This window comes from Nycticebus coucang, chromosome 11 (assembly GCF_027406575.1).
Source record: "Nycticebus coucang isolate mNycCou1 chromosome 11, mNycCou1.pri, whole genome shotgun sequence".
NCBI classification, from domain to species: domain Eukaryota; kingdom Metazoa; phylum Chordata; class Mammalia; order Primates; family Lorisidae; genus Nycticebus; species Nycticebus coucang.
The window spans coordinates 84,023,126-84,050,532 of record NC_069790.1 but is presented as its reverse complement, the minus strand read 5'-3'; the positions used below and the strand labels follow the sequence as shown (position 1 = coordinate 84,050,532).

The 27,407-nt window shown below is 39.9% G+C and overlaps 2 protein-coding genes across 4 annotated transcripts in view; one reads left to right on the top strand and one right to left on the bottom strand.

Annotated features, from left to right (window-relative positions):
- DOCK4 (dedicator of cytokinesis 4) overlaps positions 1-27,407 on the top strand; it is a 471,167-nt gene that overhangs the window by 1,129 nt on the left and 442,631 nt on the right. The window lies entirely within an intron of this gene.
- Positions 5,253-5,782, bottom strand: LOC128560233 (39S ribosomal protein L30, mitochondrial-like). Its single transcript, XM_053553804.1, has one exon. The coding sequence runs from the start codon at positions 5,727-5,729 to the stop codon at positions 5,253-5,255; it is 477 nt and encodes a 158-aa protein (XP_053409779.1). The 5' UTR covers positions 5,730-5,782.

The window sequence follows — 27,407 nt, the reverse complement described above, 5'->3', positions numbered from 1 at the left end:
TCGGAAAGCCTGGGTCTTGGAGACTGGGAGACAGCTTTTAGGAAAGGACTACTCTGACTCTAGCGTTCGGAGAAAAAGGAACAGGATAGCGCTCGCTGTTCTGTGCAAAGGTGAACAACAAAGGACATTAATGTTGACTGATGTATACAGGAGTCTCCCTTCCTTTTCCTCCTCCCATTTCAGGCGGGTTACAGTTCCCGTTTTTGTTATTTGATTTCAGCTGGGTCGCCCCTTGACAGTAAACTCCTTTTAGGGTTGAGGCTATTAAGAAGCCAGGCTCTCTCTGACAAGCCTGCAGTGGCCAAATGCAATTATAACCTCCCAGAAGGTCTAAGAGAGAGAGAGCATTATAGATTTTACTAACAGTCTTTCTTTCCTTTAATGCCCCGTCCTGCCGACTCATGTACTTTTTTTTTTTTTTTAAATTGAGGACCATCTAGTGATTTAGATGTGGTGTAGATAATTGCCTATGTTCTAAATTCATTTTCCTCCCATTTAAAAACATCAGAAATCCTTTTCAGGGAGACACAGCCACAGGGCATTTTGTTTTGAACTTTGCCTGGGTTTAGGACTTTGGAGTCCACAGTGAGGATGGTGCGATTAAACCAGTCATTCCATTTTTTACACTAGCTTCCATTCTGGATTGTGACTGGGTAGCAAGACAATAGTTTGTCTGGGACCCACCTTTGGGAATGGTTTCCAGTTTTCCCTCTCTTAAGAGTGAGGGGAGAGCCATTGCCAAGGCCCTACTGGGAGGAAGGAATGTTGGTGGCTGTTATTTTCCTTCTTCTCACTTTCCTCTCTTTGTGGGGGTAGATTAACCCTCGCTAGGAAAAAGACATTGCCTTTGCTGAACTGCGGAGGAAACGGAGGGCATCGCCCTCTCACCATCTTTCACACTCAGTTCAGGACGCACAAACCCACTGTCCTGCTTGGAATTGATCCCAGATGTTGCTTTTCTTCCAAGTGTTAAATTATATAGATTATGGATAGCATTTATTTTCTTGATTTCTCTGTGTGCCAGGTCACAGCTGGGGTGCTGGTATTGATTAGCTCTTCTCTCGCCCTTCTTTAGAAGCTGTGGGCAGAGGCTTAAAAACCACTCTGGGATTTCCTGGAATGGCAAACCGGATATTATCAGTCAAATGTTTTGGGTTGCAGCAGACACCTCAGTTTGGGGTGGTTGTGAGTTGGCTGTAGAGCAGAGGGAGGTAGAGGTGTGTTTACATATTTGAGAAAAGGAGTTGAGAGGTGAAAACAGAGAGGAGGGGTCTTCTGCCTAAAATTATTGCTGTTGTTCTCATTTATACAATATCACACATACAGGAATCTTAATCATCTTTTATTAGTTTTTGAGCATTTGAATTGTGGAATGCTTAGCTGTTTTTTAGAATCCATCTGTTAGGCGTGCGTGTATGTGATGAAATTTTTGCTAGGATACTTATGTGTGGACTTTATTTTTCACCATGGGAAGCACTATTTGTAGCTGGTTATACTGCAAGTGATTTTTTTTTAAACCTTGGTTAAGTAGATGTGTTTTCCTCATTTAGTTCTTACGAATATTAGATAAAAGATGTATTACCGGCACAGATGTTTGATATCAGGTGTAGTAGAATTCAGTTTCCTCATTCTTTGAAAATCAGTCTCTATAATTTAGAATACCCGAAATTTTAGGGTAAATTGTATATTTCTGTAATGATACTTCTTATGATCATTATTTGTGTATGGGATAATTATGTCTTTATACCTTTATGATTAAATATCAAGGAGCATACTGTAAACACAGATAAAATTGCTTAAATTTTAGACCTGTAGTAAGATGTATCAGAAATAGAAATTCCTTTTCGAATCCAATGTATGGGCACTATCTCTTTTAGTTAATTAATGAATGATCTTTAAACAGTGTATACACAGTTATGTACCTAAGTGTTCTGATTTTAAGAAAGCGATAGTGATAAATATATAGTTTAAGGGATAAGGAACCTTGTCTTTTTAAAAACAAATCAATAAGCACAACAGTAGTTATATCTTAGGTGTTTCTAGTTAACTAGAATCTACTGCCAGCTGTGTGACCTTAGGTAAGTCAGTTTACTTTTTTGGGTCTGGGCCTCTGGGTCAAGTGCTAGAAAATGTAACCTCCTGGGACTAATTCTATAGAGTTTTTCCAATCAAAGTGTCCTTTGGTTAGAAAAACATCTTCCTTGTGTAGAGATTGCTGTAAGAGAAACACTTTTGTTGTAACACATCTCACCAAGAGATGAGATCTTGGCTTTTCACCAAGATCCGAGGTAGCAAAAGCTCCTTGGCAAGCTGCCAGACCCAAGGTGGTTGTTGCTCATTTTTTCAATCTGTTTGCTTCTCTCTGTCTGTCTCTCTCTTTCCCTAGCAGGAGCTCACAGGTAGTGACTGAAGTATTCTCTTTTTTAAAAAATTATTTTTAATTGACAAATAATAATTTTTAGAGATAGGATCTTGCTGTGTTGCCCAGGCTAGAGTACAGGGGCTATTAACAGTCACTATAGCCTCAAACTTCTGGCCTCAAGTGATCCTTCTGTCTCAGCCTCCCACGTAGCTGGGATTACAGACTCATGCCATGTCACCTGGCTGTATGGGTTTATGGTATACAATGTGATGTTTCGATACCTGCTAATGATGTTGAATGATTACGTCAGGTTAATTAACAAGGGCATTACCTCACATACTTACCTTTTTTGTGGTGAAAACATTTAAAATCTATTCTAACAATTTTGAAATATATAATGTATTACTATTTATTATAGTCACCATTCATTAGGCATATCACCTCACACTTCTTAAAATAGCTTTTGTAAAAAAGATGAAAGATAAGCATTGGTGAGGGTGGAGGAAAGGAACTCCTGTGTGCAATTGGTAGGAATATAAATCACTATAGCCATTATGGAAAACAGTATGGTGGTTTCTCACAAAACTAAAAATAGAATTAACATATGATCCAGCAATCCCACTACTGAATATATATCCAAAGGAACTGAAATGGATATAGTGATGAGATGTCTGCACTCTCATGTTCATTGCAGCACTATTCAAAATAGCCAAGATACGTAAGCAACCTAGGTGTCCATCATCAGATGAACAGGTAAAGAAAACAGGTATATGTTCAGAATGGAATACTATTCAGCCTTTAAACGAAAGAGGAAACTCAAGTAATTTGCAATGTGGATGAATATATTCTGAGGACCTTATACTGAGTATAATAAGCCAGGCACAGAAAAATAAATGTTGCATGATTTTACTTATATGTGAAATCTAAAGAAATTGAATACATAGAGATTAGAATGATGGTTTTTCAGAGGCTGGGGGAAGAGGGTGGTTGAGGAAAGAGGAGATGTTGTCAAAGAGTAGAAAGCTTCAGCTAGACAGGAGGAATAAGGTTTAATGATCTTGCCCAGAATGGTGACTAAAGCATTTTTGATCACCTACTCACAAATTTCCTCAGATCACTGTCTCCTGCAAGCCCTCATCTGTCATCCCAGGCCAAGCCTCACACTAAAGTAGTGGGAATTACGGTAGAACCCCTATAAGTTGAGCACCCAAAGGACTGCAAAAACTGGTCAACATAAAGGACTAAGTCTTAGTATATATGATGCATGTCCAGTCTATGAAAATCAGGTCAACTTAAGGAGGTGGTCAATGTAGGCAGGTGGTCAACTATGGAGGCTGTACTGTAATGGCAAAGACCATTGCAAATATGTTTGCATTTGTCCACCAGGGATTTTTGCACAACATTCCCAAATGAGCTTCAGACTGCACCTCTCAAACCTAGTCAGGTATTTTATATGTATAAACCTGGTTAAACTTAGTGGGAGAAAATGGACTGATCAGTTCAAGAAATCCATGAGCTTTATAAGAAACAAAACTCAGAATGAGCTGATCTTAAGGATACGCATTAAAAAAAATAAAGTGTCAGGCGGTGCCCGTGGCTCAAAGGGGTAGGACACCCGCCCCGTATGCTGGAGGTGGCGGGTTCAAACCCAGCCCCGGACAAAAACTGCAAAAAAAAAAATAAATAAATAAATAAATAAAGTGTCTTAGTACTATTGTCATTGAGTCCTCACTAATATTCCTGTCCTCTACTTGTCTTGAAGTGGTTTTTGAACTCATCTGGGTGGGAATAATGTTCCTTTTTTATTAAAGCGCCTTTGGTAGTAGGGGAAGATGTACCTTCTCTTATTCCCACAGGATCCTTAGAGCGTCTTTCTCTTTGGAAGGATACTTTACCGGTATCTTGTGTAAGAAAGAGTTATGATGATGTGTTACCTTTACTCTGACTTTTTCAATTTCTTAAAGTGTTTCTATTAGTTATACCATGATGTATGTAGATAACACGTACAGCTAAGTACTGATGTGCTGCTTGGGATTGCTTGTGAAATTTAGAGTCTGATCCAGGATTCTAAACTTTAAGTGTGAAGAAAAGAGAAATGATTTATACCTCCAAGTAAAATATCACTGAAGAGCTGGTGCAGATGGTGGGATGGTAGCTCATGTTCTTGATCTAGACTTCTATGAAAATAGCCTATGAAAATGTTTCCCTCTTTTGTTTATTCTCCTAAGTGGTGAGACTTTCACAAGGCCCTGAAAGCCATAAAGAGATGCCACCCTTCTTCTTTGGTCTTACTTTTTTCCAGAGGCTGTTCATGGAAGGCACCACAAGGGAGATTTCAAGAAATCTCAAAATTTCAAGAAATTTAGGTATTCCTGTCTATACTTCTACCCTTGACCAAAAGGAGACAACATTTTTAGAATTATCTTTGATACAATATGTCTGAGTTTCTAGCTTAGTGACTTTATGTTGTGAGTTATATATGTCAGAGAAATATTAAATCCTAAGGAAACATGTCTAGGATTCTGTAACTGTAACATTAATACATTGTTTTACACTTGAAAGAATGTTTGTGTCTAACCTCTGAAGAGGAATGCTAAGTGATGTAAGAGATGAGAAAACAGTTTCATAGTGGTTAAGTGATTTATTCTACGTAGTAGCTTTTAATCTTGTTTCACTTTCATCCATAAGAAATACGTTTAATTTCCTGACCCAGGAAACACGAGCACCCTCTAGCACTACCTCACATATGTATGACTGAAGCAATATTTCTCCATACTCTGGGGGTTCTATTTTTTTTTTACTGGTATTTAAAATCTATTTTAATGAAAACATTCTCATCATTTTTAAACAATTTGCATTGTTTAATCTGAAGCTATTCTGGCATCAGGACTTAACTTTTCTGCTCCACAGGTTTCAGGTGCCGCTGTATTACTAATTCGCCAGTGCTCTTGAGACGCGTGTTAGACATATCCGCCTCCCTTGGAAGTCCTTGTGGCAGCTTCAGGGGCTTGATTCTTATCAAATGTTTGACCACTTTCAGTTTTGCATTCACTGAAGGGATATTCTTGTGAACTTGAGGGGTATGTTCTTTTTCTAATCCAAGCATCTTTAGTGTATCTTTTCCCCAGTATGGACATCTTTTTGTACTTTTTATTCTAGTAACCGTATGCAGTTTATGGGGGTTTTGTGGATCCCCACCATATTTTTCATGATCTGCAGGTGAAGGCTGAAGCACTTTATCTGGAATTCTTGACTTGGTAAGTTTGTGACAAATCCAATCTGTACAAACAAGAGACTCCACACCTTTTGTCACAGTCTGTAGTCTGCCTAATGGCCTCTGAACTACTATACATAAAATTCCTGCCATAAGTGTGGTAATTATTCTCTTTAAAGGCAGCACCTGCCAAACGCTCAACCTGAATCTTGCCACTGAGGGGAAGTGCCTATTTTTTTCATTGAAAAAAAAATGCTGATTACTAAATTGACTTATTAATGGGTCATGACCCACAGCTTGAAAAACACTGCTGTAAACGCACAGGAAGGACTAGAACTTTGATCTTCTTGGGTTTCTGTCAAGTTCCTTTCACAACATTGACAAGGAGTGTTTTTTTTTTCTTTAAGGAGTTAGCTACTTGTGTTTTTTTTTTTTGACTAGAAGTTTAATTATCATACTTTTTCCACCCTACAATGTAAGTCAAAGCCTGTTTTTTAAATATAATATTTCTCATTACATATGGAACAAATTTTCAAAGCCATTATATAAGTTGTCTTGTAAAGTTCATGTATCTTCCTACTAGAATCTTTTTGACAAGGAGTGGGGTTCACGGCATGAGGGCCTGTATTAGACTCTTCTATATCATTTCCTTTAACAAAGCTCTCTAATCAGTGTAACAGAAGAGTAAATATAATGTGTTCACTGAGGTATGTTTCCAACTGTAGGATTATCGCTCACCATTCTTTTGTACCTTTTGTGCATTGCTGATCATTATTAGAAGGACAAAGCAACTTGTATAAGTTGTTTTCTTAAAAAAATGAACCAGTAAACTTGAATATATGAGAAAAGAATAAAGAAGTAAAATTCCCCAACCCTATTTTTATTAATCATTTTAAATTTACTTAAGGAACAATTGGTATACTGTCTGGCATTTTAAAAGTGTAGGATGAGATGTCACTAGATATCTACCAAGTAAATAAAAATCACCAAAAGTTAAAAGATTTTGGTGAGTGGTGTAATTGCAGTAAAACTGTTATGTAGTACCCTGTTGATGTATGGGAAATTAAAGTGATCCTTTTTGAAACTTTTATTTAAAAGCAATATAAATTAGCATTTATGGCACTTACTATGTGACAAGCACAGTTTTAAGAGCTTGTCTTATGTTATCATTTAATTCTTGTGACACTCCATGAGGGAAGATTCAATTATCACTTGTATTTCACAGAAAACTGAGTTGTAGAAGGGTTAAATAACTTGTCTAAGGTCACACAAGAAATGGGGCTACAATCGGAAACCAAGACATCTTACATAGGATCTGCTCTCTTAGCCTTTGTGCTGCACTGCCTAATATGATAGTCATTAGTAGAATTTGAAATCAGTAATACCACTCCTCAAAAAAAAGTGCAACAAAACACTTTACTTACAAAGTTTTCCCTTGTCATGTTGTCTGTGAAATAACATAAATGACCATATAGTAGTTAAATCAGTTTTGGCTATGAACACATTAGAATATCATAACATCATGAAATCAGATAATTTTGTAAACATCATTACTTCAAAAATATATTTCTGGTATCTAAGTTCATATGACAAAAGAAATTAAAGATAGACTATGTGATTATGTAAAATGTGTAGCATATGGAGAAAATGCAGTTAATGCACAGATGCGAGGTATTTTTTTTGTTAGAATATGGAGACTACCAGTAAATTATATTTTTATTTGTGACAGCATCTTGCTCCTAGGGCTGGAGTGCAGTGGTGCCATCCTAGTTCACTGCAATCTCAAACTCCTGGGCTCCAGTGACTCTCCTGCCTCATCCTGCTAAGAAGCTGGGGACCGTGCACTACCAATGCCTCCTGGCTAATTTTTCTGTTTTTTATAGAGACAGCGTCTTGCTCAGGTTGGTCTCAAATTCCTGGCCTCAAGTGATCCATCCTGCCTCAGCCTCCCGTAAATTATTTTTCTTTCTTCCAGTAAATTATTTTTTAAGAATTCTTTAGAAATATGAGCAGTACTCATGTATTGTTGCATATGAAGGGAGAGGAGGTGGCATGAAAATGAGTAAAGAGAGACTATTGTAGTAACTGAGGTGAGAGATAAGTGCTTGACCAGATTAGCAATCCTTGGCAAGGTGAAATGTGGATGGATCTGAGAGATAGGAAATGGAAGCAACATGGGAAGGTAGTTGGTTATGAGGAGTTAGAGAAATGAAGTTTAGGATGTTGTCTTAGCTTGGACTACTATAACAATACTAAGTAGCTTAAACAACAGAAATTTATTTCTCGCATTTCCAGAGGCTGAGAAGTCCAAGATCAAAGTGTTCATCTGATTTGTAGCCTCCCATAGCAGTTGGGGATTGTGGTGAAGGGAGAGGAAACAAACTGACTCTCATCTCTTTTCACAAGGGCTCTAATCCCATCATGAAGGCTTCACCTTGTGATTTAGACCAAAGACCCCCATCTCCAAATGCTACCCTGTTTCCCCGAAAATAAGACAGTGTCTTATTTTAAGGTGTGCTCCCAAAGATGCGCTAGGTCTTATTTTTAGGGGACGTCTTATCTTTCCTGTAAGTAGGTCTTATTTTCGGGGGATGTCTTATTTTCGGGGAAACAGGGTATCACTTTCAATATGTGAATTCTGCAGTTTATCTAGCAGGTGTTTTCTTGGTTTCTGGCTCAGGTAGCTAGGTGGATATAGGTGCCATTCAACAAAAGAGACATTTTTTTCTCTAGATGGGTCAGGTTTATGATGTAGAGTTAAGATTTTGTTAGGTTACTTTGAATTTGAAGGAACTACAACATATTCAGGTGGTTCTGTTTAGTGGGTAATGGGTCTGAAACAGAAAAGTTCTGGGTTGAAGAGCATGATTACAGTGTCATTTGGTTTATGTGTGATGACTGAAGATAAAACTTTGCTAATTGTTTTGACTTTGGTCATGTAATATGCCTGTCCATTCTAAGTTTTAAAGTGACAGACCCCAAACCTCTAAAGAGCAGTCATCTTGAAGCATTTAATTAATATGGCTATGGAGGAAAAGAGGACTTTAAAGTGAGAAATATTAGCTGTCCATTTAGAGTTGGTACTAAACTAAATTTTATAGATTTTTTTTTTTTTGCTTTTCACCAGTGCTTTGCCTGGCTAAAGCATTAGTTATTTCTATTTCTTTCACAGTTTTCTACCAAATATTTTTTGCCATTCCAGGTATGGTGAGTTTTCCCCCACAAAGATGTTGAAAAAGAGAATGTATGAATACTATTTCAGTAAACAAGAATTATACATCCCTCAAACAGCGTATAAGTACAAACACACCTCCAAAAATGGGAAAATGCTCGAATATCCAAAGCAATATCTTTGTACACAGAGGCATTTTATGTGTGTGCGTGTGTGTGTGTGTGGGGGGGTAATATGTTATACCTGTTAGGAACCCAAGGTCAAATTTAGAATTCTTAAAATTATACTGTTGCACTCCTGAAAAATATGATTTGAAACAGGAAATTCCAGCTTACAGTGGCATTAGGTTCCCTTCCCCAATATTGCCTCTCATGGCTAACCACGAAATCCAATAAATGCACAGAAAGAGGCAAGCATTAGTGATATCAAAAATTAAGTATAACAGAAAGTGTGTTGCCAAAATTCAGGAGGAATTTCCCCAAGGCAAGTGGAACTGGATTAAGAATACTAATTGGTGGTATAACATGATGATTATAGTTAATAATAATGTATATTCGAAATTTGCTGAGAGTAGATCTTAAGTGTTCTTACCATAGGAGAAAAAGAAAGGTGAGGTGTGTGAGGTGATAGATATGTTAATTGTTTGATTGTGGCAGTCACTTTACAGTGTGTATATGTATATTTAAGGTGATATAAGCATCCATTTGTATACGTTAAATTATATAGTTTTTTCATTTGTCAACCATACCTCAATGAACTGCAAAATAAATAAATAAATAAATAAATAAATAAATAAATAAAAAGCGAGAAAGAAAACCAATTGATGGCTTCTGTCTGCTTCTCCTTATTGAGTAGAGAGGCCTCCATGACTAGAAAGATAGCGGGAAGATCCATTGCCTCTTGCGTACAATCTGTGACAGCTTAGAGGCTGGGCCAATACATCTGACTTGCAGCCCGTCTTTTACTGCCTGTTGTGTCTGTGGACCTTGTATTTTTACCTCATCTTCTTACTTCCATTGTGAGACGACAACTCTCAGAAATACCTGGGACTGGAAGGTAGGGGTGGATGGAAGGGAGTCTACAGAGGATGCCATTTCACCTTTGACAAGTCTGTTGTGGTCTTTGGAAGAAAAGTGACTTCGTGGGTACCCTTGAAGCACTGCAATAACAAGGTTTACTGGATTTTGTAGTTTTCTTGCAGTCTTTTGGTGACAGAGAAACAAGTAGTGGGGTGTAAGAGATGATCTCATCTGATTTTCAAAATAACCTTGTTATATGGGATATGATGACTTATAACTGGGAATTTGGTTTGAAGCCATGCTCATGAACTGCTCTTGGAATGAAGACCTGAAAGTGGAATTAAACCTATGCCTTTATTTTTAGTCCTGTCCTTAACTGCAGAGAGGTTCAAGACCCAGGTTGCATTAGTCAGCGATCACATGAAGGAAGGAAAGAAACTAAATCCAGAAACAGGCATCTGTCACTTAGTAATGAAGTAAAACGTGGCTGTTTATCGAGAAAACAGGGCTGAGGGGGCGGGGAGAAAGCATGACATTTACATGGGAGGTTTTTGGAAACAACCAGCACATCTATTTGTTTGGTCCACCCCTATTTATGTCCTGATTATGCCAGGGAGAGCAAGCTGGTGGGAGGGTGGTGGTGTGAATTCTTGTAGATATGAAATTTGCTAGTCTTCCTGGGTAAATTTTATAACTACTCCCAAGTTATGAACCATTTTTATAAACTAAGAAATTTATTGTCTGGTTTTATTAGAGTATCAATTGGGCATTAACCTAAAAATGTGTCCTTAAAAATTTTAACCAAAAATGTAGATATTTGGTTCTATGTCCTTTTTTCCCTCCAAAATGGAAGAATCCCATCTGTCATTGGTGACCAGAGGTGGACAGCTTTGGGAACATGAATATGCCTGTGTGTGAGGCAACTGAAAATAGCCCCAAGCAAAGGTCCTGGATGAAACATTATTCCTGATACTAGGGAAAGGAGAGAGCCACTCTCCATCCTTCTGAGGTAGGCAAAGTTGGCTGAGGAGTATGTGGCTCTCAAAGAAACAGGAAATCCCAAAATAAGAATAGACAATTCTATAGAGAATGAACAGTGGAGAAGTCTCTAATGTTTTTTCCAGAAGTTGAGTTGAAAAGCATAAACACAATCTGAGGTTTACTACAAAATTGCACATATAGTAAATGTTTGCCCCTTCCCCAGTTTTTTCTTTTAGAGAATTATATTTTTATTTATTGTAGCAAAAGTTCCTTTATAATACTTCTATGTGTAGTTATAGAAATTGATTCAGAAGGCTAAATATTTAGGTTCTTAGCCCCAAGTTAGAAGAGGCAATATTTTATGTGTGTGTATATATATACACGCACATATATATATATAAAATTATTGTAATTACTTTTAAAATGAGGAAATACTTATGAGAAGTGAAGAATCAGAATACAAATTACATGTTGAAATGTCATTGCAACCATTTGGTAACCAGGAGGTAACATTATTATTATTTTCACTTTCTACTTTTTAATACTTTCCAAAATTAACATGGGTGTCTTATAAAGTCAGAAACAAAAAAGTGATCTCACCTCTCTTATAAGCTGAACGCTACTACCTATATAGGGTTTCCTTTCAGGATTAGAAGTTAGGTTAGTGGAAATTGAGCCTGGAAAGCCTGAATTTAGCTTGTTGTTTATGTCCAGAAAGTACTCTGTTCTAAAATTTAAGTGCCTTTCTTTGTTATACACTTGTGATGTTGCTGCCCTGTTCGCTCTCTAGAGTAGCCATGGTGAAAATTTACTTTCTGGTGGCCTTAGGGTATATAAGTCTTTGAAAAATAGTCCTAATCCCTTTTTGAGTTTGTTGAAACACCTTAGCTGAAACGAATTTTACCTCAGATAAAATTGCCTTTTTTTTCATGAAGTGCTCAGAAGATGTTGCTGTCACTACTCACTTTCCATTGTTCTGTAATCTGTACTATGAGACTGGACCCAGGAATAATTTCAGTAGAAGAAACCTTTAAGAATAGAGAGTCCTTTTATCATAAGGACACTTGTACTAGACTGTTTATTGCAGCTCAATTTACAATCGCCAAAATGTGGAAACAGCCTAAATGCCCACCAACCCAGGAGTGGATAAACAAGCTGTGGTATATGTACACCATGGAATACTATTCAGCCATTAAAAAAAATGGAGACTTTACATCCTTCGTATTAACCTGGATGGAAGTGGAAGACATTATTCTTAGTAAAGCATCACAAGAATGGAGAAGCATGAATCCTATGTACTCAATTTTGATATAAGGACAATTAATGACAATTAAGGTTATGGGGGGGTGAAGCAGAAAGAGGGACGGAGGGAGGGGGGGTGCCTTGGTGTGTGTCACACTTTATGGGGGCAAGACATGATTGCAAGAGGGACTTTACCTAACAAGTGCAATCAGTGTAACCTGGCTTATTGTACCCTCAATGAATCCCCAACAATAAAAAAACAAAAAAAAAACAAAAAAAAAAAAAAGAAAAGAGAGTCAAGGCTTGGTGCCTATAGCTCAGCCGCTAGGGCACCGGCCACATACACTGGGGTTAGGGGATTAAATCCCAGCCCAGCCCTGCCAAACAACAATGACAACAACAACAAAAAAAATAGCTGGGTGTTGTGGCGGGTGTCTGTAGTCCTAGCTACTTGGGAGGCTGAGGCAAGAGAATTGCTTAAGCCCAAGAGTTTGACATTGGTATGAGCTGTGACGCTACGGCACTCTGATGAGGGTGACATAGTGAGACTCTGTCTCAAAACAAACAAAAAAAAGAATAGAGAGTCAAGAACTTGAAGAGGTTTTATTTAGCAATTATGGAATTATGGGAATAATGGCTTATTCATAGATACTGTAACTGAATGTTTCTGTTTCTTCAAAATTCATATGTTGAAGCCCTGCTCCTCAGTGTGGCTGTATTTGGAGTAAAATAATTAAGATTAAATGAGATCATGAAGTTGGGGGTCCGCATCTGATAGGATTGCTGTCTTTATAAGAGACACTAGAGAGCACGTATTTTCTCTCCCCAAGTAGTACTGAGGAAATGCCATGTGAGGATACAGCAAGAAGGTGGCAGTCTGCAAGCCAGGAAAAGAGTCCTCCCCAGGAACCAATCCAGCCAGATCTTGATCTAGGACTTCCATCCTTCAGAACTGTGAGAAAATAAATCTCTGTTGTTTTTCTACCCAGCCCTGTAGTATTTTGTTGGCAGCCTGAGCAGATTATACAATAGGTTAGAACAATTTTAGGCAATGTATGAAGAGAGACAAACAAAATATTATGGCAGTAAAAATCCTTGAACTCTGTGTAATCAGACATCACCTTTCTGTGGTCTGAGATCTGAGTCTCCTGGCCCACCTTTGGAAGCACAGACATAATTGAGTTAGATTCTTTAATGACTATCTACTAATAACTTTTGGCAGATATTTATTTGAATAACAGCATTTTTATAAAGTTGCTCCATTTTCTTGACTCATCAGGTCACTTTAGGTGCCTTCAAAGCAAGCAACAGAAAGAGGGTCTTCAGATGCTTCATTTCTCCCTGCAACAATCACCTATAAAAATATGAAGTGACAGGTTTAACCATGTAGGGTAGCATTTAAATCAGATAAATGAAATTTAATTATATGGAACTTTGGTTTGGGGCATCACATAGTACATTAGATGTATTTTGTTTTTGAAAGTCCTGGTTATTGAATGCCAAGTCCCTGAAAAGAATATAGCAATATTTAGGGCAAATTTTTTTTCCATTTCCTACTATCCTTGAATATGCATTTCCTGAGAGTAGCTAGTACATTCCTTTAAGTGTTCACTTGCTGCATATTTTTTCCCCAGTGACAAGTATAAAGGTATATATATATATATATTTTTTTTTTATTGTTGGGGATTCATTGAGGGTACAATAAGCCAGTTACACTGATATAAAGGTATATTTTATGACACAGTAGAAAAACCACTATTGGATGATAATTTATGAGATATGTCTATTACACATACAGCATTGTGCTAACATGATGGTCATCCAAAGAGGTATAGGACGGGATCCTTGGAAAAATGAAGGACCCAGAAATGTTTTATAATATTATTTCATTTAATTTGCATAACATTTCCTCAAGGTAGGTGTTATCTTGATTTTTTTAATCAAGGTAAGGCAGTGCATAAACTTGTCACAGAGAAATCGGTGTGAAGGTCAAGACAGATATTTCCCCCTCAAGCTTTAAAATGAAGATAAGGACTTGGGATAGTGATGTTATTCACTTGTGTACCCGAGGAAATAGCCCTGAGGAGGGAGTGTCTCATATCCTGCAAAACGCAGAACTTATACAAAAGAATAGAAGTTTCATGTTCAGCTACTCCCATAGGAGTGAGTCACCAGCTGCTGAGATTATCCAATATAAACAGCTGAGAGGAGTCCTACTTAAATAGCTGAAAACCTTCTTCCTCTTCCTTCTGGGTAATTTCCTCCTCCCCCTCTTCCTTGCCTCCACTTATTCCTGTCACCTGACTGAGTATCTCAAACAATGGTTTATCTTTTTTTTTTGTGGTTTCTTTCTAAGACTGGGCGGAGGAAGACAGATGGATTCTGTATTGATTATTCTCCTCCAAGAGACATTTGGAATGATAAATTAAAAACCATACTTTATGTTTAAATTACAGAGAACTTGAGAGTGGGCAGACAGAGGAAAAACTAACTTTCAGATGAATGCTTCCCAGGGGCTGGGCCTGTGTGATTGGCTGAAGTGTGTAAGCTCAAGCCTTACCACAAACTTGGAGAGGGTGATTTATTGCGGGGGACCTGTCTGAGAAAGGCTGAGATTCAGACAGTAGTCTCTCCTAGTCTGAAGGCTGCAGTCCTTTCATGGTACCACACTCTTGCACATAAGACCTTGGGCCACAGTCCGGAGGCACGGCCCCAGGCTTTGGGGTTCTGTGGACAGTGGTGAAGAAACTGTACACCATATTTTACTTTCTAAATAAAATGCTTATATTAATACCGGTATTGTGTGAACTAAATCCCCACATTGTCTTTTTGCACCAGCATAGTCTCTGGATTTGTGGTCAGAGTCAGCATGCTGACTGCTAGTGGGTAGGTATGGAGCACAGTGAGGCTGAGAGTCCACTTGGTGGCTCAGAGATGAGCGTGGGTGGCAGCGTGGTGGGAAACTGGGAAGTGAGAGCCAGGTATCAAATAGTGCTGAGCGACCCAAAGGGAATAGATGAGTGTGTCCTTGAGGGTGGAACCCTGGAGCAGAATCAAGTCTGAGCCCAGTGTGGTGGCTCATGCCTGTCGTCCCAGCTACTCAGGAGGCTGAGGCAGGCGGATCACTGGAGGCAGGACTTTGAAGTTGCAGTGAGCTATGATTGTATCTGTGAACAGCCACTGCACTCCAGCCTGGGCAATGTAGTGAGACACCATTCCAAACAAACCAAACAAAAAACCCAAGTCCACAGTGACAGAGGTGATAGGAAGAAGGGGAGATGGAGAAAGGAAGGGTTTGCATTGATTGGAGGAGCCATGGAAACCCTGAGCTCTGAGGCTTGCTGTTCAGATATCAGAAGCCCTTTCTCTGCTGGAACCTGAAGCTTGGCCCTCTGCCCTGTCCATGCTCAGGGAAGTCTCATCCTGCCTGGCCAGGGAGCTGGTGTGCTCTTCAATGTGTTGGGCAGGTGCTTTTTTGGTCTGGATAACTGCTGGAGCCTCCTGATTTGTCTCCTTCATGCACGAACCTCACTATAGTATGTGCTTTGCGCCTAAGCACAAGTGAACTTTTTCATAAAGCAAATTTGTTGATGTGGTTTACCTGGATAAAACAAAACAAAAACATTTAATGTTTCCTTTGCAGTCAAGATAGAGACCAGTCATTTCATGGCACCCAAGGCCCTTCCTAAATTGGCCTCTGTCTGTAGTTTTATCCTCTATTCTTGGGAGATGCCAGCTGCTTCTGGACTGTGGGCCTCTGCATTGCTGGAGCTCTCCCTGGGCTGACCACCCCTTTCTCCCATCTTTACTTGGGAAACCTAACTGCAGTGTCTGTTATTTAAGAGTTTATGTGTCTGACTCTTCCCAGTGGAAATGAAAGGTGCTGTCCTCCAGTCCACATCCTTCCCTGCAGCCACCTCTCTAAGAGCCTTTGCTACTATGGTTTTGAAACTGTCTACCTTAGCTGCAGGCTAATAAAGCCCTTGAAACCAGAAATACTGTGTTGTTCACCTTTGATTTTCCTAGAGGGTAATGCAGAACTCACTTCTAGTAGGCTTAGTAAGTGTTGAGTCAATAAATGAATGGGTTCCTTGGATGAGGGAGAAAACCCTAAGCTCACTGAGGGGTAGGTATCTGTTATGCTATGTTCTGAATTGTCCAGAATGTAAAATCAGGCTTTGTTTGCATAGATGAGGATAGCCTGACAGGGGAGGGCATGCCCCTCACATCCCAAAGTGTTGACCCAGAGGAAAACAAATATTTATGAGAGAAGTGATAGACTTTGCTGAAAATTATGAAATTAACTCCATAAAATCTGAAATATGCATCTTGGTTCTGTTTGTTCTATGACTGTGTAAAATTGCTATTTAAGGATCGGTGCCTGTAGCTCAGTGCCTAGGGCGTCAGCCACATGCACTAGGGTTGACGGGTCCCAACCTGGCCTGGGCCTGCCAAACAACAATGAAAACTACAACAACAACAACTACAAAAATAGCTGGGCATTGTGGCAGGCGCCTGTAGCCCCAGCTACTTGGGAGGCTGAGGCAAGAGAATTGCTTAAGCCTAAGAGTTTGAGGTTTCTGTGAGCTGTGATGCCATAGCACTCAACTGAGGGCAGCATAGTGAGACTGTGTCTCAAAAAAATATACAAGTCCAGATAAAGAATAACAAAAAGAAGGTGATGAGTGCTATTTTATGAAGAGATGTGCTGCTAGCTACTGAACTTAATGAAGACAGGATTGTTGTTTTTCCTCTATTGCTCTGCTCATAGCATAATATTTGCTATGTAAGTTGTAGTTTATAATAAAAATATAAAATAAATTTTATTTGAGTCAGGGTATGCAAGCATAAATTTTTAATAGAGTATTTACAATTGAAGTCTCTACAGCAGCACGTGACTGCTAGACTCTGCTTACTGCCAGAAAGTGCTTAGGTGTATCTGTTTGTCCTATACCGTGGCCTGTCTGGTCAATCCTAGAAAATCTTCTGGCTGATACTATATCTTGGGCATTTTTAGTGCTTCCTACAAGTTTGGGGTGCTGTTCCAACCTTTCAAGGATTCAAATTTGTAGTGAAAATTTCCTACCACTGTTTTTTCAGAATAAGAGTATCCTGAGATAGCAAGGCAAGCTGTTATCAGAAGACAGAAACAAAACTCCTACCAAATATGCAATTAGCCATTGGTGAGAAACAGCGTTTGCACTCTACTGCGTAATCGAACAAAATATGGAAATATATGTCTTATGCAATTGTTATTCATAACTTCCCATTTAAAATTTTTGTTTTCCTTAGGACAGCCTTATTGACTAGAGCAGCGGTTCTCAACCTGTGGGTCGCGACCCCTTTGTAACAATGAAAATACATCTCGGCATTAGGAAGGTTGAGAACCGCTGCTCTAGAGTAACTTATTAGAAGTGATCTGTGACACATATATGGCATTGTAGGTGTACTCTGCACATGGTGGCTGGTCTGGGGAAGAAAGGGGTACAGCCTTTCTCATTTATAAGGGGTATGACCTGGACTAACAGGAGCCCTGATCATTGTTTTCACTAACTTGATACTGAGTAAACATAAAATTGAAGGATAAAATGCAGGTTTTATTTGCTTTATAATATGAGTTTATTTAAACAACAACAATAACAACAATAAAGGCTTCTGTGAAAAGCAAAGTTTGAAAAGCATTGACTGGCAGAATACCTTGCAATGAACTTGGAGTATTGCAGATAAAATCTGTTACAGTAAGCTTCAAGTTACCATCTGGATTCTGATGAGCTGATATCTTTGTGCTTTCAGTAATAGAGGGAGATCTTTTGATTTGGGGGGTCTGTTTTTGCAGACCACATACGCTCAGTTTGCAGCACTGATGTAATGAAGCTATTTATGTCTGAAAAACATTTAAGCCATCATTCTATAAGTGCCTATTTGAGAGGGTTAACATGACTTTGTCTTATAAAGTTAAGGGGCTTGGGTTCTTTCACAACTGTATGAACTCCATCCAGAAAAGCATTTATCTCCTTAGGGCCTCAGCTGTAAATTGAGAGTTGGATGAAGTGATTTCCAAGTTTCCTTGAAATTCTAAAATTTTATTTGTAAGTTAGAAGTTCCCTTGGGCATTCTGACAGGACTTCAGTGGAACTGTCTGGAATATTCTGTATCTGAAATATTGTGATTTGATTCAAGTAGCTGAGGGTGAAGTGTATGAGGGGTTCACTGTTCGAGTTGGTCTCTTTTTCCAGACAGTTTACTGTATTTGCAGCTTTATGTGTATCTTGAAGCTCTTGGGCAATGCCCTATAGAGTTTGCTTCTGTGAAATTTGATAAGTATTTGATAAATAATATATAAAACCACTCTAATTCCCTAAGTCTTTCTATCTTTACCAAGACATTGTCAGGGTTATTAATTTATTCAAATAAATTAACTAAACTCTTTATTTTTGAGTCATATTATACCAATTCAAAGAAAACATTTGGTTAAAGGGGTCAGATCTGGAAATAACTTATTTTTTCTGAAAAGCTTCTTTTTTAGGTTGTGGGCTAAAAGGGCCAAGGATGGAAATATAATATTATACTTAGCTGTCAAAAGGAAAAGAATCATCCTTGGATTTCATTCTGCATCCAAATTATAGCACTCACTGACCATAGTGCGTAAGATTGGTCAGATTCCACCGACTGCTTGCGTTTACTCCCCTAATTGGAAAAATTAGGACTATTAATCATTGTGACACAAGGCAAAATGTCATTGTGGCATGTGTTCTTATTTTCCACCTGAGAAATGGTGGCTTCTCAGAGCAAAAGCAAGACCTTCTTTCCCCATTTTTCCTTGCTGTTTTTTTTTCTGGTTATAGTTCTCTGGAGTGGATCAAACAAAGACTCACAAAAAGTGGGGCGCACAGAGGCATCAAGAAAGCGTTCCTTTGTTTTTATTCCACAGAAACAGCCAGGAAAATGCAAAGGGGGTGTGGGTAGAGAAAGACCTCATAAGTGAGAGAAATGTGGCTGTTGCACAAACAAAGCCATTTAAAATTATTTGCGTGTAGATAATTGATGGGAGATAGTCTTTCTAGGCAAAGGGACTTCAAAATGAACGCTGAATTTTCATTTTTTTCCTTCCTACATTAACTCAGAAGGGAAATGTTTTAAGCAATTTTCCAGGATTTTCTTATGAGGATAATCATTTTCTAGTTATAGAAGTAATTATGGTTGTAACACATGAATTATTTTGGTATGAATTTTGTAATTTCTTAGTGTTTTGGTATACTTAAAATTTATTTGGGCGATTGCACTTTTTAAGTAGGATTTAAAAGAAAAAGGTAACTGACAAATGCTAGTCTATCTGATAGGTGGCTTTGGAAAGTCTTTCTTTTCTTCTCTAGGCATTAGTATTAATGGCTTTTTCAAAAACTAGAAACAAAATGTTTACTTTTCAAAAACAGAAAAATGTTTACTTAGGGGTTCCTTCTTCTTCCCCTTACCATGTATTTTTAATGTCCATGAATATCTGCTGTATGACATTTGTTTGTCTCATAAACAGTTTCTTTTATATGGCCCTGAAATTTTGTCACCTTCCAGACAGAACTCTTATAGTACTCTAGAGGGGAACTGACCATTTTTTTTGTATTTTTAATATTTTCTCAAAGGAAAAATATTATGACATATTTGGTGAACATTAGGTTCACATTCTGCATGTTTTCTGTGGTGTCTCATTAAGCACAGTTGCATTTACATTTTCACCTCGGTGCTAATGTTAATTTGGTTTCAGATTGTTAATACCACCCCATTTGTGATGATACAGACTATTATAGACTGTACCTTGCTTTTATAATGATAATATGCACTTACTGAACTCTTACCATGTGTCAAGCACTATGCCAAGGTTGTGCACCCATCATTTCATTCAGTGCTCATGACATTTATGTGATGTGGAAGCTGTTCTTCTCCTTGTTACAAAAATGAGAAACCAAGGCACAGAAATATCACAGAAGTAACCCAGGATCACAAGGCTAACGAATTGTGGAGCTCTGATTTGCCATCAGCTGTCCAAGACCCAGTGCCTTGACCACTATGGTTGGATCATTTCCCAGTCATGTTTTTGTTGCTCATTGGTTTTGTTGTGTGTGTGGAGGGGTGGTGTGGGGCTAGGGGTGTCCATTACAGCTTAGTGGCTGATGAAATTCATAGCAAATATTGAAGCACATATTACCTCTTTTGAGACCAGGCAACCACACTGAGATTTTGGAGTGTAAGTGAGCTAGACATGCAGAGCAGTGGGGCAGCCTGTCATCCTGAAATCTCTGCTGGGTTGGCTCCTTGACCACCTGCTACCTGCGGAGAACCCCCCCATGATGTCCCAGCAAGGTTGTTGCAGGATTCATCAGAAGGTTTGGCCAAGCGGGGTGTGCTCTTGGGAGGCGGGGGCTCAAGCTGCTGGCCATAAGAGGTGAGATGGTTCCTCCACTGAAGTGCCCCTTTTCAGCTCCAACCCGTGATGGAAAGCACCTTTCTACCTTGCAGTACTTATTTATCAGATGATCTATAAAACTAGATTCCACTTAGGAAAAACAGGTTAGGTCTGTATATTCATAACAAAGGAAGGAGCAAGTTGTGAAAATAGAAAGTATGAAAGTACTGACCTGCCTGTCCTATAGAGATGGATCTCTGGAAATACAAGAGATAGCCAATGGTCACACCATTGTGTGATTTAAGTGTTATAGTCAGACAGACTGTGCCTTTTATTTCAAATGACTTTTGCCCTACACACTGGTAGTGACTCACGTTCTAGCTCCCTTGTGAAGTTAGCAGGCCTCATAGAATGTGATTTAATGCTGAAGTCACCACTTTCTAATACTCTGTTTTGTTTATATGGGGCCTTTCACTTTTGGGGATGCTTTCTCACTTGTCTTATTTGATCCTTTTAACTTCTTATGAGATAGATGGAAAGGTTCCTATTTTAACGATGAGACAGTTAAGTTGCAGCAAATGCAATAACTGCTGGTACTCAGTCTTACTGTTGGTTTGAGGGACTCAGTTTATCTTCTGTGTACTGATTTTCTACAGAACTTTGACCACATAGCAGATATGACTTGTACACATACAGGGTGTCCATACAGTTGGTGCATACTTTTAAATTGCAAACGAACTTTATGGCCACCCTGTATGTGTCCATACCATGTAGTGGATCAAACCGGGTCCTACTGTCTTCACCATCTTCAGATGAGAATAGAGATGCAACGGGTGCTTCCATCTGCATTGCCCAGACCCACGGCAGCCTCCATACTGCCAGTGCTGTGTGTACGGGGTGCTCTGGGTTGCTTGCGTTCCTGGTTTCCTATGGGTTCTTTATTATTTTCTCTAACCCATGTTAGTTCTATATATATATATATATATATATATCTGAAAGTGTCAGAAGGGTCCTCAGCTTTAGTTTCCTGCTCTGTAAACAGGGATAATACTACTTGCCTTGTTTATCCATGGTATAATTTATTATGATCAAGTGAGATCATTTTTGTGAAGCTATGTAAATTATAAAGCACTTTACAAATGTAAGAAATTATTATGGGTGACCTTGAGTTCAAGATGGAAGTCAGCACTGGTTAGAATAATTGGTCATGACACTGTCCGTAACTGCTGGGGTCACACAGGTGTTGCTGAAGCCTGTGAAGGCTCAGAAAGCCTTCTCAGGCCCCTTGGGGAAGACCTGGTTTACACTTTAGAGAGTGTCCAAGGCATGTGACCGTAAGAACAGAGACCTGCTGTCAGGAAGAGGTCACCCCTGACCTTCAGGGACCTGGGTGTTTCTGAGGAGAGTCAGTGCTAGCCTGCCTGGAACTAGCCAAAAGCTAGTTGTACCTTTTGCTCTTAAAAAAAAAAAAAAAAAAAATAGGGTGGTTCCTGTGGCTCAGAGAGTAGGGTGCCAGCCCCATATACTGAGGGTGGCAAGTTCAAACCCAGCCCTGGCCAAACTGCAACAACAAAAAAATACAAAAATAAATAAACTTAAAAAAAAATAATAAAATAAAAATGAACAATTTTGAGAATATATGCTGTTAAACTTTGTATCATAGTTTGTTAAAGAACTATTCTTTCATGCCCATGTGTGAGGGTGAGGTAGAGACTGCGGTGCCCCGCAGTGAAGACGTTGCCACAGCAGTGCCCACAGGAGGTACCTGTGGATTATACGGAGGGGAGCATTTGGGAAAGCCTGCTCCTGCCCCCTCGGATTAGCAAGTGGTGGTCGCCTGTGATGCCACACCACGTCCGTGCAGTGTTTACTGTGTGATTTCCTCCTTTGTGCCATGTGCTGTGCTGGGCACTGGGTCTAAATCAGAGAGTTTAGGGTTCTCAGACCTCATGAAGCTTAGAAACTTACTTGTCTGTTAAAGAGGTGTTAGATCTGTGCCTCAGACACATGTGCACAGAGATAAAGAGTGACTGTCATAGAGCTCTGGCCTGTGTGGAGAAGACAGCAAAGGGGTCACTGATTGTGCTTTAAGGAGAGGGAGGCTGGGGGTAAAAGGGCCCTTTCTCCCTCCTGGAGAAGGTGATATCTGAGTAGAGTCGAGAAGGTATTGTAGGAGTTAGCGAGGTGGAGGAAGTGGGAGAAGTGGCATTCCTGGATAAAAAGGTGTAAGCAAAGGCAGGGAAGCCTAAAGGCACACAGGGAATGGCGGGGGCTGCACCTGGATTATTACCGTGAATGCTGTCCTTGTCATAACACTGCTTCCTTTGGCTGGCTCATTGCCTTGTTCTAGTTTAGATCAGTAGTTCTCAATCTGATTGCACTATCCCACCCCAGACCCCCACTCCCCGGGGGAGTGTGGAAACGTGTTGTTTCTGATTAATAGAGTGACTCGGAATTGGCATTTATTGCAGTGGTCCCCTGCCTTTTTTGGCACCAGGGACTAGTTTCCTAGAAGGCGATCTTTCCACAGACTGTGGTGGTGGGAGCATGGTTTTGGGATGATCCAAGTGCATTACATTCACCTCAGATCATCAGACATGAGATTCTCATAAGGAGCCCACAACCCAGACCCCTCACATGCACAGTTTATGGCAGGGTTTGGACTCCTGTGAGAATCTAATGCCGCTGCTGATCTGACTGGAGGCAGTGCTCAGGCGGTGACGCAGGTGACGGGGAGCAGCTGTAAACACAGATGAAGCTTTGCTCACTCCCCCCACCCCCGCCCGCCACTCCCTGTTGTGTGGCCTCACGGACTGGTACTGACTGGACAGTACCAGTATTGGACAGTATTGGACAGGTCCATGTGGTTTCAGAAGAATTCCCCTATCCCACGTGCCCATGGCACCCACTTTGAGAAACCCAGGTGTAAGTCCTGGTAGACATAATCCCATGAGGTGACCAGGCAGTGGGTGTGCTTCTGTTTTCTTCTAAGGCCTGACAGCCAAGGTCACAGGGATAGAGTGCTTTTCCCGTCAATACCTGTGTTTGAAACTTCTTTTGCCCTTTCATGTTGTATTGATGTGCTACTTTCCAAATTCCAGGTGTGCCTTGTGTTGACAGTATCTTCCTTAAGACCTCACACTTAGTTTCTCTCCTCCTGTTTCCAAATGGAGTCCCTTTCATTAAAGAAGCAGTTATGGCCTTTCTCCACCCCATCTTTGCCTCCCCTCCTCTCTCAGTTGACAGTTGGCTGTTGAGTTTGAAAGATCAAACTGGGCTGGCCTAACTCAGGCCCTCCTGTGTGTGACAATCTGCCAGAGAAGCTGGCTTCTGATTTGTGAGGCTAGTGGTGGTACAGGAGGCCTGCGTGCTCATGACCTACACTTAGTATAGGGAGTGTTAGCTGTGCCCTGTGTACAGTGATGTGGTTTGTGTACTGAATGGAGCGAGTGGCTGCTGGAGGCCAGCCAGACTCCTCTGGGCCAGCCAGCTGTGCTGGGGCCCAGGCAGTTCCTTTTGCTTGTTTGAACAATGGCATTTTATAGTCCTGTGGCCACTGTGTTGCACAACTCCAGAGGGCACCATTGTGTTCCCATTGTATTCTATATCTAGGCTTCTATATCTTGTGTGTTCTGCCTTGATAGGGAGCCAAATGTCTACATACCTAACTATGTCTTTCCATGCGGAGTTTATTGATTATAGAGCTGACATTTCATTTTGACCTGCCTCCTCTCTCTCCAGTACTGAAAGGAGTGGTTTTTATTACTTTGTCTGTGCGTATGGTTTCCTTAGGGAAAAGAGGCTTTGGTCCTTTACAAACCCTAAATTTTCTTTCTCGCACACATAGGGTTTATACATGCTTACGATTAAAACTCCAAACAGTATAGAAAAATGTAGAGTATGAAACTGAAGTCATGCTTTACCTTTTCCCCCCATGTTCTTTCTTATAAAGTATCATTGCTAATGCTTTGGGATGGAGCCTCTCAGATCTTTTTCTGATTCTGTTGGTGTGTGTACTTTTCAAAATGTGATCATGTTGTTTATGTTTTGTAACTTGCTTTTTTGTGAAACATTACATCATGGAGATATCTTTTCATATAAGTACATTACAAATCTAGCCATCTTCTGAAAATGTATTTATTTGAAAAGTTATGCCAGGTGCAGTGGCTCATGCCTCTAATCCTAGCACTCTGGGAGGCAGAGATGGGTGAATCGCTTGAGCTCAGGAGTTCAAGAGCAGCCTGAGCAAGAGCAAGGTCCTGTCTCTAAACATTAGAGCCAGGCATTGTGGTGGGCACTTATAGTCCCCGCTGCTTGGGAGGCTGAGGCAAGAGGATTGTTTGAGCCCAAAAGTTTGAGGTTGCTGTGAATTATGACACTGTGACACGCTACCAAGGGCAACAAGTAAGACTTTTTCTCAAAAAAAAAAAAAAAAGAAAAAATTATGTAAGATATCAATAATAAACATATTTGAGGCCTGCCGTCTATCAGGCACTTTTCTAAGTTCTTTGCACATATCAAAACAACTATGGGATAGGTAGTGTTAATATCATTTTTTAACTCAAGAAACTGAGGAATAGAGATCCAGTAACTTGTCAAAGATTATCCTGAGCAAGCCTGTAAAATGAGTATTTGAAGGCAGGTGGCATGACTCTAGAAATCCTACTCTAAAATGTAACACTTGATATATTTGGCATAAAAATCAGAAGGTGAAGAGGGTGGTGATACGGGAACAAATGAGGTTCCTAACTCTGCCCTAGTTAGTGCCTCAAGTTCTTGTCCTAGTGGCAGCCTCGGTTAGTCCACTATCAGATGCCCAGACTCTCTTGCAAACTGACTAGCGTAGGATGTTCAGGAGATTGTATGTGCACATTAAAACAGATTTTTCTTTACTCCATGAGATACAAATACATTTGTGGTTCTGTCCATTTCAATCCTAAGTTCTTCTTTTTTTTTTGAGATAGCCCCAAGCTGTTGCCCTAGGTAGAGTGCTGTGGCATCACAGCTCATAGCAACCTCCAACTTCTGGGTTCAAACAAGTCTCCTGCCTCTACCTCCCAAGTAGCTGGGAGTACAGGTGCCTGCCACAACCCCCGGCTGTTTTTTGGTTGCAGCTGTTATTGTTGTTTGGCTGGCCCAGGCTGGATTCGAACCCACCAGCTCAGGTATATATGGCTGGCACCTTAGCCACTTGAGCCACAGGTGCCAGGCCAATCCTAAGATCTTCTTGCCTTTTCTTTTTAAGAGTTGTGTCATCATTTATGTAAACAGTTCCCCTTCTGGTTTCCAATTTCGTGTTCTTCTAAGCAATGCTGTCTGGAAGATTATTCCAATATTATCTGGAAACACATGTAGTCATGTAATTGCACATGGGTGCCTATCCCTGTAGAATATAGTCTTCAGTGATCTTCAGTGTGGAATTGCTGTGTCAAATGTGATGTACATTTAAAACTTCCATAGATCCTTCCAAATTATCTTCCCCAAAGGCTATACCATTTTATATGCCTAACTTTGTTTCTTTTCTCCCTTGGCAATATTGGATATTATCTCTGATATTTTGCTAGTCTGTGAAGTCTTGTTAACATACTGAAATGAGCAAAGTCAGCAACCTTTGAAGTCAGTTATTTTTTAGCTTATCCAATCTTGCTAGTTAGTATTCACTTGCTCAGGAAGAAAAGTTATATGCCAGCTATTATGCAGATGTTTCCTTTTTTACTAAAAAGTGTCTTCCATACTTTTGGCTTAAAAATGTAGCTATTGTGAGCCATTATTATCAATTTCAGGAAAATGACCACCATATCACCAACATGGGGATGTTTTGTGGAGGGGCAGGCCATTATGAATTGGGAGTCTGCCCTTTAATACAAAATCCAATCTGCTTTACCAACCCCCATTCCTGTTAAGGTGGTGGAGCAATGCACAGCCACAAAGTGCTGGTGGCAATGTGGGGAGCCTGGTATTCACAGGGAGGATGCCTCCATTGAGATGGTGCCTCACACAAACATGCATACGTACATACAAGCAGCTCATGCTGTTGTCATGGCATTGACAGAGCTCCATGAGTGACTGTTGGGCGTCTGCTTTTATCTTGGGTACTATTCAAGATGGTTTTCTAAGGAAAAGCCAGTGCCTTTTAACTACCCACAGATTAAATCCCAGAGTGGCTCCAGTGGATCAACTCACACTTACTTTCAAGCCTGGAAGAGCAGAATTTCATCTAATCTGCCTGGCAGATGGCAGATTGTGTTGTGTGGGCCTGTGAGGTAAAGGTTGTCTGCCAAAGGAGGAAGGTATTTTTGTGCTGTGGCTCTGTTTTCCCGAGGCCTTTGGTCCTCTGATACTTGTTAGGTGATTTGGGAGGCCTGGGTTCTCTAGAATCTTTTTGCAGCCATCAGGAGGGGCAGTGGTTCTGGGTTGAGATGGGCTGGGTCTTTCCTTGTCTGGGTTCTGCTGCTGCCCAACCTTGTGCTTAGTGGACGCCAATTCTCTTTTACGGGCAGTTTTCTGAATAACGAACCATGAGCACATGGCACTGACAACTGCTCCGGGGTTGGCTTTGAAACTATCAGATTTTAGTTTTTCCTTTGGAATTTTGTTCTCTAGTCACCTTCTATTTTAGACTTTTGGACTTAACTGTATTGCAGAATAAGAAAATGATGTTATATGCACTCTCTCCCCCTCCCCAATTCTGTTCCCTTTTAAAACTGGATTGACAACGTGTCAGTTTGTTAACATGTCAGAAGTTCATATAATATGAAGAGTCAAATTTGAAAAGTGCTTATGCTAAAGTGATATGAGCCTAAGTTTGATATTCATCACACCTTCGAGGTGTCTGTTTCACTGGTATATTCCTGATTTTGAGGGGTTTTAAATAAAGCTATCCTAATCTCCTAAAACCTGACAGTGGAACTGCCAGTTTTATTTCCATATTTCTAATTAAATTGGGTTTTTGTAGGGTGTGAAATAAAGGGTTTTGAGGTGACCTTATGTGTCAAAAAAATCACATAGTGATTCTAGGA